Here is a 13,942-nt window from a genome sequence, read left to right on the forward strand (position 1 = left end):
TCAAAAATCCTAAGTCTAACCATGGTAAATCAGGGACCATCTGTGTACTATTGTAGCGAGAAAAGAAAGTCTCACTGAGGACAGTGGGTCCTCCAGTGAGTTTATTTATATGCATTATAACTGTCATAACTCCAGCTATATGGATTGGATGCCCAGCATGTTAAATATTTCATAAATTATATATATATATACACAACATAAAATATAAATTACATAGTGATTGCTAATCTTTCAAAACAACAGGAAAAAAAATCCGGATTCTAGGAAAGGAAGGAAAAGATAAACAAGTATTGGCATTTTAATAGGTATTGTTGCTATGATAAGTTGGAGCAACAGGATGCTAAATCCTGGGCAGGGACAGGCACAGTTTCTACCTTTCCAGAAGCTTATCATGGAAGGTGACTTTGGAGCAACCTTCTTTTGTTTCACAGTGACCTTCAGGGTGCCCCTGTGTCATGGAGGAAGTAAGCTTTGGTTGCTCCTATTTTTTTCACTCCCGTTGTTAAATTCAAAATAAATGAGCCTCTCCCTTGTGAAGGGCATGATTACACAGTATCCAGAAAGGTCAGGCATCCCCTGTTCCATTAGCATCAGGTTTCAAATGACTGTCACGAGATAAGCAGACATTATCCTCTGCACACATAACTCTCTGCTTACATAAATGGCTGACAGCCCCAGCAAGCCTGGAACTTGACATCCCCAAAAGGCATGGGTTGAGACGGCTCCTGGGTCAGGACAGATGGGCCAGAAGTACCTTGACTTCTGAGAACAACAGAAAGTCCCCATTGTCCCTGACAATGGATAAGTGAGCAGACACATCTGTGTACTGGAGATGTGCCCCCTCCAGATGTGCCCTGACTGCCGTCTAGGAGGCAGGACCTAAACCAAGACAGCTGTGTGCCTCGTCTGCACTTTAAATACTCTTTGATCCCTTCTGTGTGGTGACAAGCATATGGTACCACTAGGGCTGCTGGCATCTCAGCATAATAAGAGCTGACTTTGGAGAGGAGAAGACAGCTTGGCTGAGAGCAACTGCCCCACCGTCCCCAGTGGGTACGCAGAAGGCAAGAGCAGTGCTGAGGCTAGCGCCTGGCTCACCCTTCTTTTGTCCGTGAGGATGGGTGGCCCCAGAGGATGCATTTTCTGCATTCCCTACAAGCGAGCGCCACGTGGGAGGGAGGACAAGGGCAGAGCCCCGGATGCAGACTGCAGCAGCAAAAGTCATTTTCCTCCCCTCCCCTCGGTGGCCTCTCTCAAAGCTGCTCTGGCGGAGGCTACAAGTATCTAGCCAGCCGTTATTTTAGTTCCTCTTTTTTCAATTCTGGCTACTATCTGGAGCCCTCACAGCCCCTTCTCCAGGTCAGCCTCTCGTCCAGCAATTCTCTTAAGATACATGAGCTGCTATGAGTACCAAAGCCAGAGGTTTGTCCACTGAGAGAAGCACATTGGAAAGGGTGCGTGTGCCTGGACTGTGTGCACTTATGCACGTGTGTGCACAGGGGTGTGTACACAAGCATGCACTGTGTGTGTGTGTGTACATGCGTGCATGTGTGTGTGTGCATGAGTGTACACCATGTGTGTGCATGTGTGCGTGTATGCATGTGTGTGTGTGCAGCAAACTCAGCTCTTACCTGGCTGGTGCCAGCCTCTAAGACTTCTCACATTGTGCTCCCTTCTGACCTCGTTCTGGGAGTCCCAGGTGTCTCCTTTGGGCAGCTCCCAGCATGGCCTCAGCTCCTTCAGACCAAAGTGAAGCCGAAGGTGCCCTGGAGGACGTCTCCACTTCTTATTACCTGCTCATTAGCAGACAAGAGCAGGCAGCTCAGGGCTGGACAGGCTTCTGCCTTATGTGAGCAGAACACTTTTTAAAGGTTTTGGGGTTTTTTTTGTATTTAAAGGAAAGCTTAAACTGGGGCCCCTGCCCAAATATATCATAGAACAGCCCCTTTTTTCCCTGCAAACTGAACTGAGATATTTCTAGTCTAAGTAAACAGATTCCAAAGCCCACTTTCCACTCAAAGCCTGCTCAGCCAAGCCAAATGGCCCTTATACACCAACTCTGAGATCCAGGAGGCCTGCCGTGCGCTTCCATAAAGGCTAAACATGTTGATGCAACAGAAAGTAGAACTTTAAAATGAAAAAAAAAAAAAAGGCTTCCTTGAAGACCTCAGCCATCTCCCAGCCAGCCTCAGAATCAACTATTTAACAACCTCTGATTGAAAAAATATATATTTAATTACACAAGTAATACATATTTATTGTGAAAAATCAGCAAGTACAGATTAAAAAAAAAAAATAAAACCACTCATCTTTCCTCCCTTGATCATCAGCATTTTCAGAGAAGGGGCTGGGAGGCCTGGCTGGGTGATTATTTTTAACTTATTAGCCTCAGATGCCAGCCTACATCTTAATTTTATTTTTTTCTTCTAAAAAGAGTAAACATTGTGTTATCTCTTCTGCCAGGTATTTTTCTTTGAATGGATGATTAGGCAGATGTTTTGTTTTGTTACTGAAATGCAGTCGATTATATCTACCGCTCGGATCTGCTGTCACGGCTCTAGTTCTTACCGAACGGCCAGCCTGGCTGTGAATTAGTGTCCATGCAGCTGCCTCTGCAGCACGTCCTAGTGCCTGGGGCTGCCTCCTGCAGGGGGCCCAGGTGTATTTCACCAGCCCCCTCTTGCTGAAGGTGCATTCGCGAGGATGCCTCATGTCCGTATTGACACAGATGGATGGTCACAGTTTGCTGTTCAGTAAAAACAAACGCACAGAAGAGGGCTATGCCCTGACCCCGTGCCACCTGCAGCCTGTGATTCCTAACCCTGTCCTGCCCCCCTCTCTGTGCAGCACACGGCGGCGGGAGACGAAGGCGGTGGCCAGTCACTGGTGTCACCGGGCAGCTGTCTAGAGGACTTCCGCGCCACACCATTCATCGAGTGCAATGGAGGCCGCGGCACCTGCCACTACTACGCCAACAAGTACAGCTTCTGGCTGACCACCATTCCCGAGCAGAGCTTCCAGGGCTCGCCCTCCGCCGACACGCTCAAGGCCGGCCTCATCCGCACACACATCAGCCGCTGCCAGGTGTGCATGAAGAACCTGTGAGCCGGCGCGTGCCAGGAAGGGCCATTTTGGTGCTTATTCTTAACTTATTACCTCAGGTGCCAACCCAAAAATTGGTTTTATTTTTTTCTTAAAAAAAAAAGTCTACCAAAGGAATTTGCATCCAGCAGCAGCACTTAGACCTGCCAGCCACTGTCATCGAGCGGGTGCAAGCACTCGGGGTCCCTGCAGGGCAAGCCCTGCCCATAGAAAGCCAGGAGCAGTCCTGGCCCCCATCAGCCCTGCTAGACGCACCGCCTGAAGGCACAGCTAACCACTTCGCACACACCCATGTAACCACTGCACTTTCCAATGCCACAGACAACTCACATTGTTCAACTCCCTTCTCGGGGTGGGATAGATGAGACAACAGCACACAGGCAGCCAGCCGTGGCCAGAGGCTCGAGGGGCTCAGGGGCTCAGGCACCCGTCCCCACATGAGGGCCCCGTGGGTGGGCCTGGCCCTGCTTTCTACGCCAATGTTATGCCAGCTCTATGTTCTCCCAAATACCGTTGATGTGAATTATTTTAAAGGCAAAACTGTGCTCTTTATTTTAAAAAACACTGATAATCACACTGCGGTAGGTCATTCTTTTGCCACATCCCTATAGACCACTGGGTTTGGCAAAACTCAGGCAGAAGTGGAGACCTTTCTAGACATCATTGTCAGCCTTGCTACTTGAAGGTACACCCCATAGGGTCGGAGGTGCTGTCCCCACTGCCCCACGTTGTCCCTGAGATTTAACCCCTCCACTGCTGGGGGTGAGCTGTACTCTTCTGACTGCCCCCTCCTGTGTAACGACTACAAAATAAAACTTGGTTCTGAATATTTTTAAACCCCGAGTTGTTGACTGCCTTAATCTCGTGTCCATAGAGCAAAACGTCTGCTCAGATGGATGCGAGGCACAGCGTCCGCCCACGCTGCTGTTTTTATCCATCTCAGTAGAGTTGAACCCATTCGTGGTATTGCAGCCATTTCTCGGGGAATGTGTTTGTTTATAACTCACTAATGCTTACAGAAAACACCCCAACCAGGCCATGCGTGCTGGCTCACGCCTGTAATCCCAACACTTTGGGAGGCCGAGGCAGCTGGATCACCTGAGGTCAGGAGTTCGAGACCAGCCTGGCCAACATGGTGAAACCCCGTCTCTACTAAAAACATAACAATTTTCCAGTGATTGTAATCTCAGCTACTCGGGAGGCTGAGGCAGGAGAATCACTTGAACCCGGGAGGCAGAGGTTGCAGTGAGCTGAGATCGTGCCACTGCACTCCAGCCTGGGCAACAAAAGTGAAACTCCATCTAAAAAAAAAAAAAAGAAAAGAAAACACCTGAACCAGCACTCGTGGGAATTTGGAGAAAGGGTACTTCACAAATGTAAGTCATTCAATTTGTTCCAACATAGGCTGGGTGCAGTGTCTCACATCTGTAATCCCAGCACTTTGGGAGGCTGAGGTGGGAGGATCACTTGAGCCTAGGAGTTTGAGACCAGCCTGGACAATATAGTGAGATCCATGTCTACAAAAAAAAAAAAGATCCCACATAACTTCCCAAGTCAAAGCTCAGTATTTCAAAGAAACAATCTCCGAGATTCAACTCACAGTTTATTTTGACCCTCTGAAATACAATCTCAAATTGAAGTTTTCCTAAGAAAAAGGTTCACATTATGAAATAAGTATCCTACCTTATAATGTTATTTGAAATAGATACGCAGCCGCCCTGGCGCGTGTTCCCCCAGAAGCTGGCTGAGGCCACGACCTCTACACAGCACGGCTATATGGGAAGGTGATATCAGGAAGCCTGAGTGGGACCTGGAGGGGGTGATACCAGGAAGAAGAAAAGCCAACTCAAGGACGTGGGACTAAGGGGGTTACCACTGTGGGCGGTTTAGGCTTGATCCTGCTGGGGATCCACCAAGGAAGGATCCTCAGATGGTCCAGCCACGGCTTGGAAAGGGAAGTGTTCTCCATCAGCTGCGGTCTCGACTGGTCAGGGGTTGCCTGAGGGTGCTAATTCCCTCACACTCCCAGGTGCACCACACACCAGCATGGCTGAGTGGGCTCCTGCCAGATGCCAGGTGGAGGTGGTAGAGAACCAGGCGGAGCTGAGACACGGTGTGTCAGGCCACACCTGCACATGGCCAGTCACCACAGCAATAGCTGTAGCAAAACGGTGGGCCCAGAGCGTGTGAGATGGGGATCAAGAGACCAGAGCTTGCAACCACAGCAACTCTAGAAGCTGGGAAGCAACAATTCATTCTAGACTCCACCCCCACTGCCAAGGAGGCAACCGCAAAGTGTGCTGCGGTCCTGAAGACCCCTGCTCGACTTGAAGTAGGCTTGATACCTTGTGTGTGGATCACACCTCAGCGTCAGTGCCCAGTGTTAAACATAAAAGAAATGTTTCACCCTAGACCTAAAATAAATGAGAAGACAAAGATCCTCAACAAATAATTGGTTTCCAAAATGTGGATCATAAAATATAAACCAATCACAATTCATAACCCTGACATCTGTGCCAGGGAGCCCACGATCCCGCTGAAGTATAGTGAGTGGAGATGCCTCATCTGGAATCGAACCACTGGACATCCTGCACCTTGAAAATCAGAGCTCTGTCCTTCATGGATCCTGCATGTTGCAAAAGACAGATTTTTTCCAGGCTAGTTTATTGGTGCCAGGAATAACTGCTCCCTGAGAGCTGAGTGTGCTTGAACCACCCTCTAATGATGTGCCACATTTTCCAGAGGGTGGGTGCCCCAAAGACAGAATCACTTCCATCTCCCAGCTGCTTCAGACAGTGACTTTCAGCACCCCTGGCAGAGACGCTGCTGGAATGCGCATGAAGATGCGTCTGTAGCCATCCTGACTGGGTAGGGGCACCCAGGAAGACTCACAAGCCCTGGAGAGCACATCAGCCTTTGAACCACCCAAGAAGAGCACGTTGGCAAGGATGGCCTGGATGGGTTGCTTCAGTGGGCTGGGCCTCCGGTAAAATGAATCAAAGTACCTGTGCATCAGAGTGACATCAGGAGAATGAAATCAGTCACTACACGTGAACGTGCCTAAAGCCGCAGGTATGTATGCACTCGTACGTGTCCAGGACCTAAGAGGAAGGAGGTAGAGAATCGCTGCAACCTGGGAGTTCTAAATGTGTTGAGGTTGAGGACTGTGATTTAAAATGCACAGTGCAGGGAAGGGAGGAGAATGATTTGGAAAGTAAATTCCATGACATGCTAGACAAGGAAGGGAAGGGTAACACTGAGCTGATCTTAAAGTGACAGACCAAACCTAAGCAGATGTCTTGAAGGCAACGAGGGAACAGCATCCTCACCTCCCACACGTGGTACAGCAAGAGCCTCACTCTGCAGACTCAGGAAGGCACCAAGCTACAAACATCTATGAGCTATTTGTATTCATACAGCATAAGTTCAGCTCAGACAATAAAATGTAAGGCTGTCCTTCCCCCTGAGAAATACTCAGTGCTTCTGGTTACACCTGGAGGTGGCTTTTCCTTGAGGCTGCCTTCCTGGAAAAGGGCCATCCACTTATTTAAAAAGAAAAAACCACAGAAGTTTCAGGAGCTCATTGAAGCCAGTAGGGGAAACGTGCTATTAATAATATAAGTAATCTGGAAATGAGTGGCGTCTCTAAGAACAAAGGCAAAGAGAACTGCACACAGCATTGTACTCTAGTGGATAAAGTTGTTTCTTGCAGGAGTACCAGTGAACAGTGCTGACACTATATTCATGCTAAAACTGAACCATTGGTTGGGCGCGGTGGCTCACGCCTGTAATCCCACAACAGAGCGAGACTCTGTCTCAAAAAAAAAAAAAAAAAAAAAGAACCATTAATTAAGCGGATGGTCGATGGTGGGAGCCATGTTTCTCATTGTTGAAGGAGAATTTACAGCAAAGTGGGGAAATGACACAATGGTTAGAGTCCGAGATATCAGTAGGAACTCGGGTTTAACCTATTATGGACACCTATAGTCACATAAAGAAATATCTGTAGGGGTTAGTACAGACACATGTATTTCTTTGCTCTGTCAGCTGAGAGGGCCTGAGAGAAGCAGCCCTGCAGGAGCAGTGAGCACACCTGGCCCCAGATCTGGGATTCTAACACTTCTCCAATAAAAGGACCCGAGGCTCCTCGGGGAGATGGCTGATTCCGAGACGGGGGGCAGGAAATATAGACCATGAGACTGGAACATCTTGTAGTGCCAGAAAGTAAGGAAGTGCTCAAATAAAACCCCAGATGGAGACATGTGGAAGGGACACGGGAGCCATCTGAAAGAGCTCCCAAGATGAAGCCATCTGAATAAGAAAGTGAGACAGTATTGGATAACAACCCAAAGAATAAATATCCATGAGTCCATTCTGAGTCCTCAGCCTTCCTCTCTAAGGATGAACTGCTGTTCCCAGCACTCAGCGAGGTCCTCAAGGCTGAACGGTGTCCGAGGGAGAGTGACTTATGGGTGGCACATCTCCTGCACGGCCTGTGCCCAGCTGTGTGGGGTGGCTACAGCTCCGATGTTGATGCACGTGTGTGTGCAGCTGTGCAGTGGCATGTGTGGCACACGTACACCCTCCCCAGAAAAGAAGCACCTTTCCTGCTCCTACACCTCCCCGTCAGGCACTTCTCACAATTCTGCCAAAACCAAGGGAGATGAAAAACGAAATGTCACAAAGGCAATGTGCCTTTTTTTTTTTTTTTTTTGAGACGGAGTCTGGCTCTGTTGCCCAGGCTGGAGGCTGGAGTGCAATGGCAGGATCTCGGCTCACTGCAGCCTCCACCTCCTGGGTTCAAGCAATTCTCCTGCCTCAGCCTCCCGAGTAGCTGGGAGAGGTGTGCACCAGCACACCCGGCTAAATTTTTTTGTATTTTTTAACAAAGATGGGGTTTCATCGTGCTGGCCAGGCTGGTCTTGAACTCCTGACCTCAAGTGATCCCCTCCCAAAGTGCTAGGATTACAGGCATGAGCCACCCCGCCTGGCCCCAAGGCAATGTGCTTTAAAGTGAAGCTGGCTGTCTCTCTGGCATTACAGAAAAAGGGAAAATCATTGCTTTCTGGCCATTTTTCTGTAGTGGCTGCTTCATGCTGACATTACTCTGCTGGGGTTGGAGGTGGAAGAGGATGGTCATCTTCCTCCTGTGGTCCAGCCTCTGCAAAGTGCTCTCCCAGGTGCTTTTCCTGCCTCCCACTACTCTGTGAAGTAGGTACAATATACCCCATTTCATAAAGAGATTTTCCCCAAAGATGGCAAATCAACTTGCCCAAGATAACACAACCCACGTGCTCAGGGGGCATTCAAGCCAAACCTCTACACTCCCTTCAGGAACCGAGCTGACTTCCTAAAAACAGCGACCACTGAGCGTCAACCACGTGCCAGGCACCCGAGGCACTTCATATAACATTACCTGCCATGTCCAGAAGCCTCAAAGGGTGGGGTCATTTCCACATACTCGAGAGTCCCTGCACCTGAGGGGTATTTCACCATTTCATTGTACAAGCCCATTTTAATTAACTAGGTTCTTCTCAGAGGCCAGGAACACTTAGAGATGAGAGGCTGCAGCTGCAAAGCCACATGGGCTGGGGCAGGAGGGGACTGCTGTCTTCCCGAGTTTAAAATACACTCAGGAGCCCTCTTCCCCCACCCCACCTGCAGATTCACACTTGAGAGGACCTTGCCACATGCAAGGGTGACTCAGGGACCTTCTCCTCCCATTTATGGCCAAAGTACAAGAACAAAGGGCAGATGGGGTGGAGGCCACTTAGAAGATGTGGGTCTCGTGACGGCATAAACCAGCCCTAAAGCTGGAGCCATTCCTGCAGAGGCCATTTCATCCCACATGGGACAGGACCCCGCTTCTCCTCCGGGTGGGACCCATTCTTTTGCCTTGAGCTGGCTTATTCTTAACTGTACACTCACAAACATAATCCATTTTATCTGCAGGATTCCTGGGAAAGGAATTCTTGCATTCAGATTATGAGGACTCTGTCCAGGGGGCTCTCACACCTCCCTCAAAGCAGGGAGAGCTCGCCCCTGGCCATGGGAGCTGCCCGCCACACAGGGGCTGGTGAATGAGGCCGCCACGCAGTGAGGCTGAGGGAGGGGGTTTGGAAGTGCTACTGGGGATGACAGTGGCCAGTCCCAGGCCTGCCACCTTCAGATCAAGAGCAGGCACGAGCCAACCCTGGTTACTTAACTGAGACCAGCTCCCAAGCGACAGCATTCCAGGCCCCCATGCCTTCTCCCGGTGGGAAAATCTGGATGGGGGATTAAAAAAAGGGACTGAGGCTTGTCCTGGATCCGTGGGTATCCACCATTTGCAGCCCGAACAACCAAGCCCACCTTTAGGGGAGGAAACACATGGCAGCAACTGGAACGTGGCATTGAAAGTCCGAGGCGCAGATTCCCAAGCCGCCATGCCCCAGGCAGGACCTTCCACAATGACATCCCAAGAAAACAGCCAACGTAGACTGAGCTGGGAGGGCCTGGTGAGGAAGTGGGTGGGGCTGGGAGCCAAGGCCTGGGCGTGTCTCACTCCGGCCACTGACACCCTGACCCAGGAGGCACCTTCTCGGGCCTTGGGTCCACATATCCTCAAGCAAGGTGCCCTCCAGATCCGATCCCTGAGGGCTGGGCCAGTGGGTTCAAGGCAAACACAAAGGGAAGGGGAGGGACACAGAGCTTCATAACCACGCAAGGACGCTTGCTCTGAAGGCGTCAGCTCTCCCTGAAGGAGGCAGCCTGGACCACAAGGGAGGACTGGGCCCAAGAGCTTCCAGAGCAGGCACAGAGGAGGCTGAGTGCAGGCGGCACATGTATGTGCGGGTCTCTGCTGTGCGTGCAGGGTCTTGGCTATGCATGCAGGGTCTCGGCTGTGCGCGCGTGCAGGGTCTTGGCTGTGTGAGCAGGGTCTCAGCTGTGCGTGTGTGCAGGGTCTCGACTGTGTATGCAGGGTCTCAGCTGTGTAGGCAGGGTCTCAGCTGTGCGAGCAGGGTCTCAGCTGTGCATGTGTGCAGGGTCTCTGCTGTGCGTGCAGGGTCTCTGCTGTGCGTGCAGGGTCTCTGCTGTGCGTGCAGGGTCTTGGTTATGCATGCAGGGTCTCGGCTGTGCGCGCGTGCAGGGTCTCAGCTATGTGAGCAAGGTCTCAGCTGTGCGTGTGTGCAGGGTCTCGACTGTGTATGCAGGGTCTCAGTTGTGTGAGCAGGGTCTTAGCTGTGCGTCCACCCACCACACCCACCCTCTCTGTCCTGTTTCGACAATGAGGCTCGAAAGATCCAGCTCTGCGAAGTGGGAGGATGGAAGACCCCTGCACACTGTGGAGAAGAGTCTGTGCTTCTAATAAGGGCATGTAAGAGGACGAGGGCACCGGCCACCCTGCCTGGCCACAGAAGGGAAGATACGACCTGGACTCCACCAACCAGGGCTGGGAAGATCTGTGCCTTTGAAATCCTCCAAACACCTGGAGGCCACACCACTGCACTCCCACCAGGGTCTCTGGGGCCTGGGTCCCACTCTTCTTCCTTCTTCAGAGGTTTGTGGTCATTGCTCAGGAGGGACTCAGCCTGGTTAGAGTCTCCCAGGAGCACGGAGTGAAGGCCGAGCTCAGAGCCATTGCCCCTTCTCTCTGGAAGACAGGCACCATCTCCATGTCTCATGGGGTCTGTCTCATGGGCCTTGAGCAGCAGCTCACCTCTGCCGGAGGGATCCATGTGCTGGGAGCACCCGTGTGCTGTGGGGATCCGTGTGCTAGGGGGACCCGTGTGCTGGAGGGACCCGTATACTAGGGAGATCTGTGTGCTGGGGGAGGGGGAACCCGTGTGCTGGTGGTATCTGTGTGCTGGTGGTATCCGTGTGCTGGGGGGGAGCCGTGTGCTGGAGGGACCTATGTGCTGGGGGGATCCATGTGCTGGGGAGACCCGTGTGCTGGGGAGATCCGTGTGCTGGGGAGGGAAGCCGTGTGCCAGGGAGGGAACCCGTGTGCTGGGGAGAACCTGTGTGCTGGGGGGATCCATGTGCTGGTGGTATCCATGTGCTGGGGGGATCCATGTGCTGGGGGGATCCACGTGCTGGGGAGAGAACCCGTGTGCTGGGGAGGGAACCCGTGTGCTGGGGAGAACCTGGGTGCTGGGGGGACCCATGTGCTGGCGGAACCTGTGTGCTGGGGGGATTCGTGTGCTGGGGAGATCCGTGTGCTGGTGGGGGAGCCCGTGTGCTGGGGGTATCCGTGTGCTGGGGGGGCCCATGTACTGGGGGGCACCCGTGTGCTGGGGGGATCTATGTGCTGGGAACATTCATGTGAGGTTGTTTTCCTGGCACAGCAGGGGCTGTTTAAACCAGGAAGTTGGGTCCAGAAATGGCAACGTCATACTCTTTAAGAAACTAGGCCTGGGAGCCTGGGGAAGGGGACATTCTGACTGACAGCACCCAGATTACCACATACCCAACCCCAGGACTCCCTGACACCACTGCCAGGCACGAGGCTTTAAGGGCACTAGGAAATACCTGGTTATGAGGTGTCATTGAGGAAAGGGTTCTCATCTGCCTGGGGACATGGACAGCTGGGAAGTGCAGAAGGGAGCTCCGAGACCACACACAGCCATGAACCCTGGACCGTCACTTGCTCATCTCCTCCCTGGAGTGGCCGCTTTGTACAAAGGAAAGACGGATGCTCGAGGTCACAAGCTCAAACCCACACCCAGTGGGGAAATCTGTGCCGTCTCCAACAGCTGAGTTGCCCAACCGAGGGATTTCAAGCTTTCCAAGAACTGACGTGGTTTCTGGAAGGAAACAGAGGCCACATGAGATGAGAGTGGGGGAGTAGGACCCAAGACCAGGCTCCCCAGCGAGGAGCCAGGCTGGTATCCAAGGTCCACTTGGAATGCAGCCCAGGACACAGGGTGCCAGGGGGCCTGTGGCGGCACTGTCATTGAAACTGTCCCAATAGCTCAGCTCCAGGAAGGGCCGTGGAGAGTGACTGCTCAGTGAGATGTGCTGAGTTAATGAGCCCCTCATGCCCTTACAAAAGCACTTGTAAGGGCAGCTGGAAGTTGCTAGCATAGGAGAGACTGCAGCGCCGACTGCCCAGAGGAACTCATTTAAAAGGAGCCCACAGGGATGCTTATTTTTAGGACAACACATATAGGATGAAACGCTTAAACAGAGTTGATGGAGAATGTGCCACCCATGGGCACCATCCCCGGAGCACGCGGCCCCTCGAGGAAACAAGCTGTTGGGTGCCCGGAGCAGATGGGAAATCGAATCCAAGAATGTTCAGGAAGAACGGGCCTCAGGCATTCATACAGCCCTCCCTGCCTTCAAGCACCAACTGCAAAAACAGTGCCATATGATACTTTCTCTCCCTTCACAGCCTTCAAAGAAAGACTCTGGCCAGGGCCGGAGCTCATGCTTATGATCCCCGCACTTCGGGAGGCTGAGGCAGGAGGATTACGTGAGCCCAGGAGTTCCAGACCAGCCTGGGAAACACAGCAAGACCTCATCTCTACAAAAAATAAAAATAAAAAATTAGCTAGGCATACTGACACACACCCGTCATCCCAGCTACTCGGGTGACTGAGGTGGGTGGATCACTCGTGTTCAGGAGTTCGAGGCTGCAGTGAGTGAGCTGAGGTTGTGCTACTGCACTCCAGCCTGGGCAATAGAGTGAGACCCTGTCTCAAAAAAAAAAAAAAAAAAAGATTCCAAGGTCTCTTTGATTAGCCTATTTCCTAGATGGGTCACTAGCAAAGATACACATTATAGAAAATAAATATAACTTCTGTCCCTACAGTGGTATATTCAACCAAGTCAATAAAAAGTCACGAGTCAGGCTGATTTGCGTTCACTTCTCAATGGGCTGCTGTTGCGAAACTGAAGTTTTAAACTCCGAAACCACATCTCAGGGGAGCTGAGGACCTGCAATCGCAGGGGTTGCCTCAGTGCTTCCTCCTGGGGTTCAAGCTCCCTTCCTTGCCTGAAAGCACTCACTCCACAGGAGCGGAGAAGTTAGGCCTGCAGCAGCCCAGAAACCGGAGAGCACAGGCCTTCAGCAAATTATGAACAGCTCCCCAGAAAACAGAGCACCCTGTAATCCCAGCATGTTGGGAGGCTGAGTAGGGAGGATTGCTTGAGTTCAAGGGTTTGAGACCAGCCTGGGCAACATGGCAAAACCCCAACTCTACCAAAAAAAAAAAAAAATTATTGGGGCATGGTGGCACGTGCCTGTAATCCCATCATGTTGGGAGGCTGAGTCGGGAGGATCGCTTGAACCCGGAGGTACGGTCTGCAGTGAGCTAAGATCACGCCACTGCACTTCAACCTGGTGACAGAGCAAGACCCTATCACAAAAAAGAAAGAAAGAAAGAAAGAAAACAGCACTCATGAAACACACTGCCCAGTGCCATATGCCCCACATTGCCTCCCAACAAACAGCCCCGACCCCGGCCTGCTTTCGTTCAGTCACATTTCTGGGAAAACAAATCTGCTGTCTCCTGGCACCTCTGTCTGACATCTTCCAATAAAGCAGCCACCCCACGGCCAGCAGCAGCAGACCCGAAGGGGGTTTCTGACTCAGAGACCTGGGTGCTCAGATGCCCCAGACTTCAGCAGAACCAGAGCTTTAAGCTTTGCTACTATTATTGGAATTAAAGTCATCAAGAAAACTAGGCAGATGGGCCAATCTAAATATTCTGCAATTGGTAAGGATTTCACAGAGCTTCCGCACAAAGAGAGACGTATCTCAAGTTCGCAGCCATCTCCCCAGCGCCCCCCACCCTACCCCACAGAGAGTCCCTGGGACTGGGGGTGCAAATGAAGTCAGTTCAGTCTCAATACC

General features: G+C 51.6%; 1 protein-coding gene across 1 annotated transcript in view; it reads left to right on the plus strand.

The window, feature by feature from the left end:
* COL4A2 (collagen type IV alpha 2 chain) overlaps positions 1 to 3,939 on the plus strand; it is a 209,635-nt gene extending 205,696 nt beyond the window's left edge. The window contains exon 48 of the mRNA XM_034936975.3: positions 2,848 to 3,939. Coding sequence (XP_034792866.1) covers positions 2,848 to 3,105 — 258 coding nt within the window. The 3' untranslated portion in view covers positions 3,106 to 3,939. The remainder of the gene's footprint in view (positions 1 to 2,847) is intronic.
* Positions 3,940 to 13,942: the final 10,003 nt, after the last annotated feature.

The sequence above is a fragment of the Pan paniscus genome, chromosome 14 (genome assembly GCF_029289425.2).
Source record: "Pan paniscus chromosome 14, NHGRI_mPanPan1-v2.0_pri, whole genome shotgun sequence".
Taxonomy (NCBI): domain Eukaryota; kingdom Metazoa; phylum Chordata; class Mammalia; order Primates; family Hominidae; genus Pan; species Pan paniscus.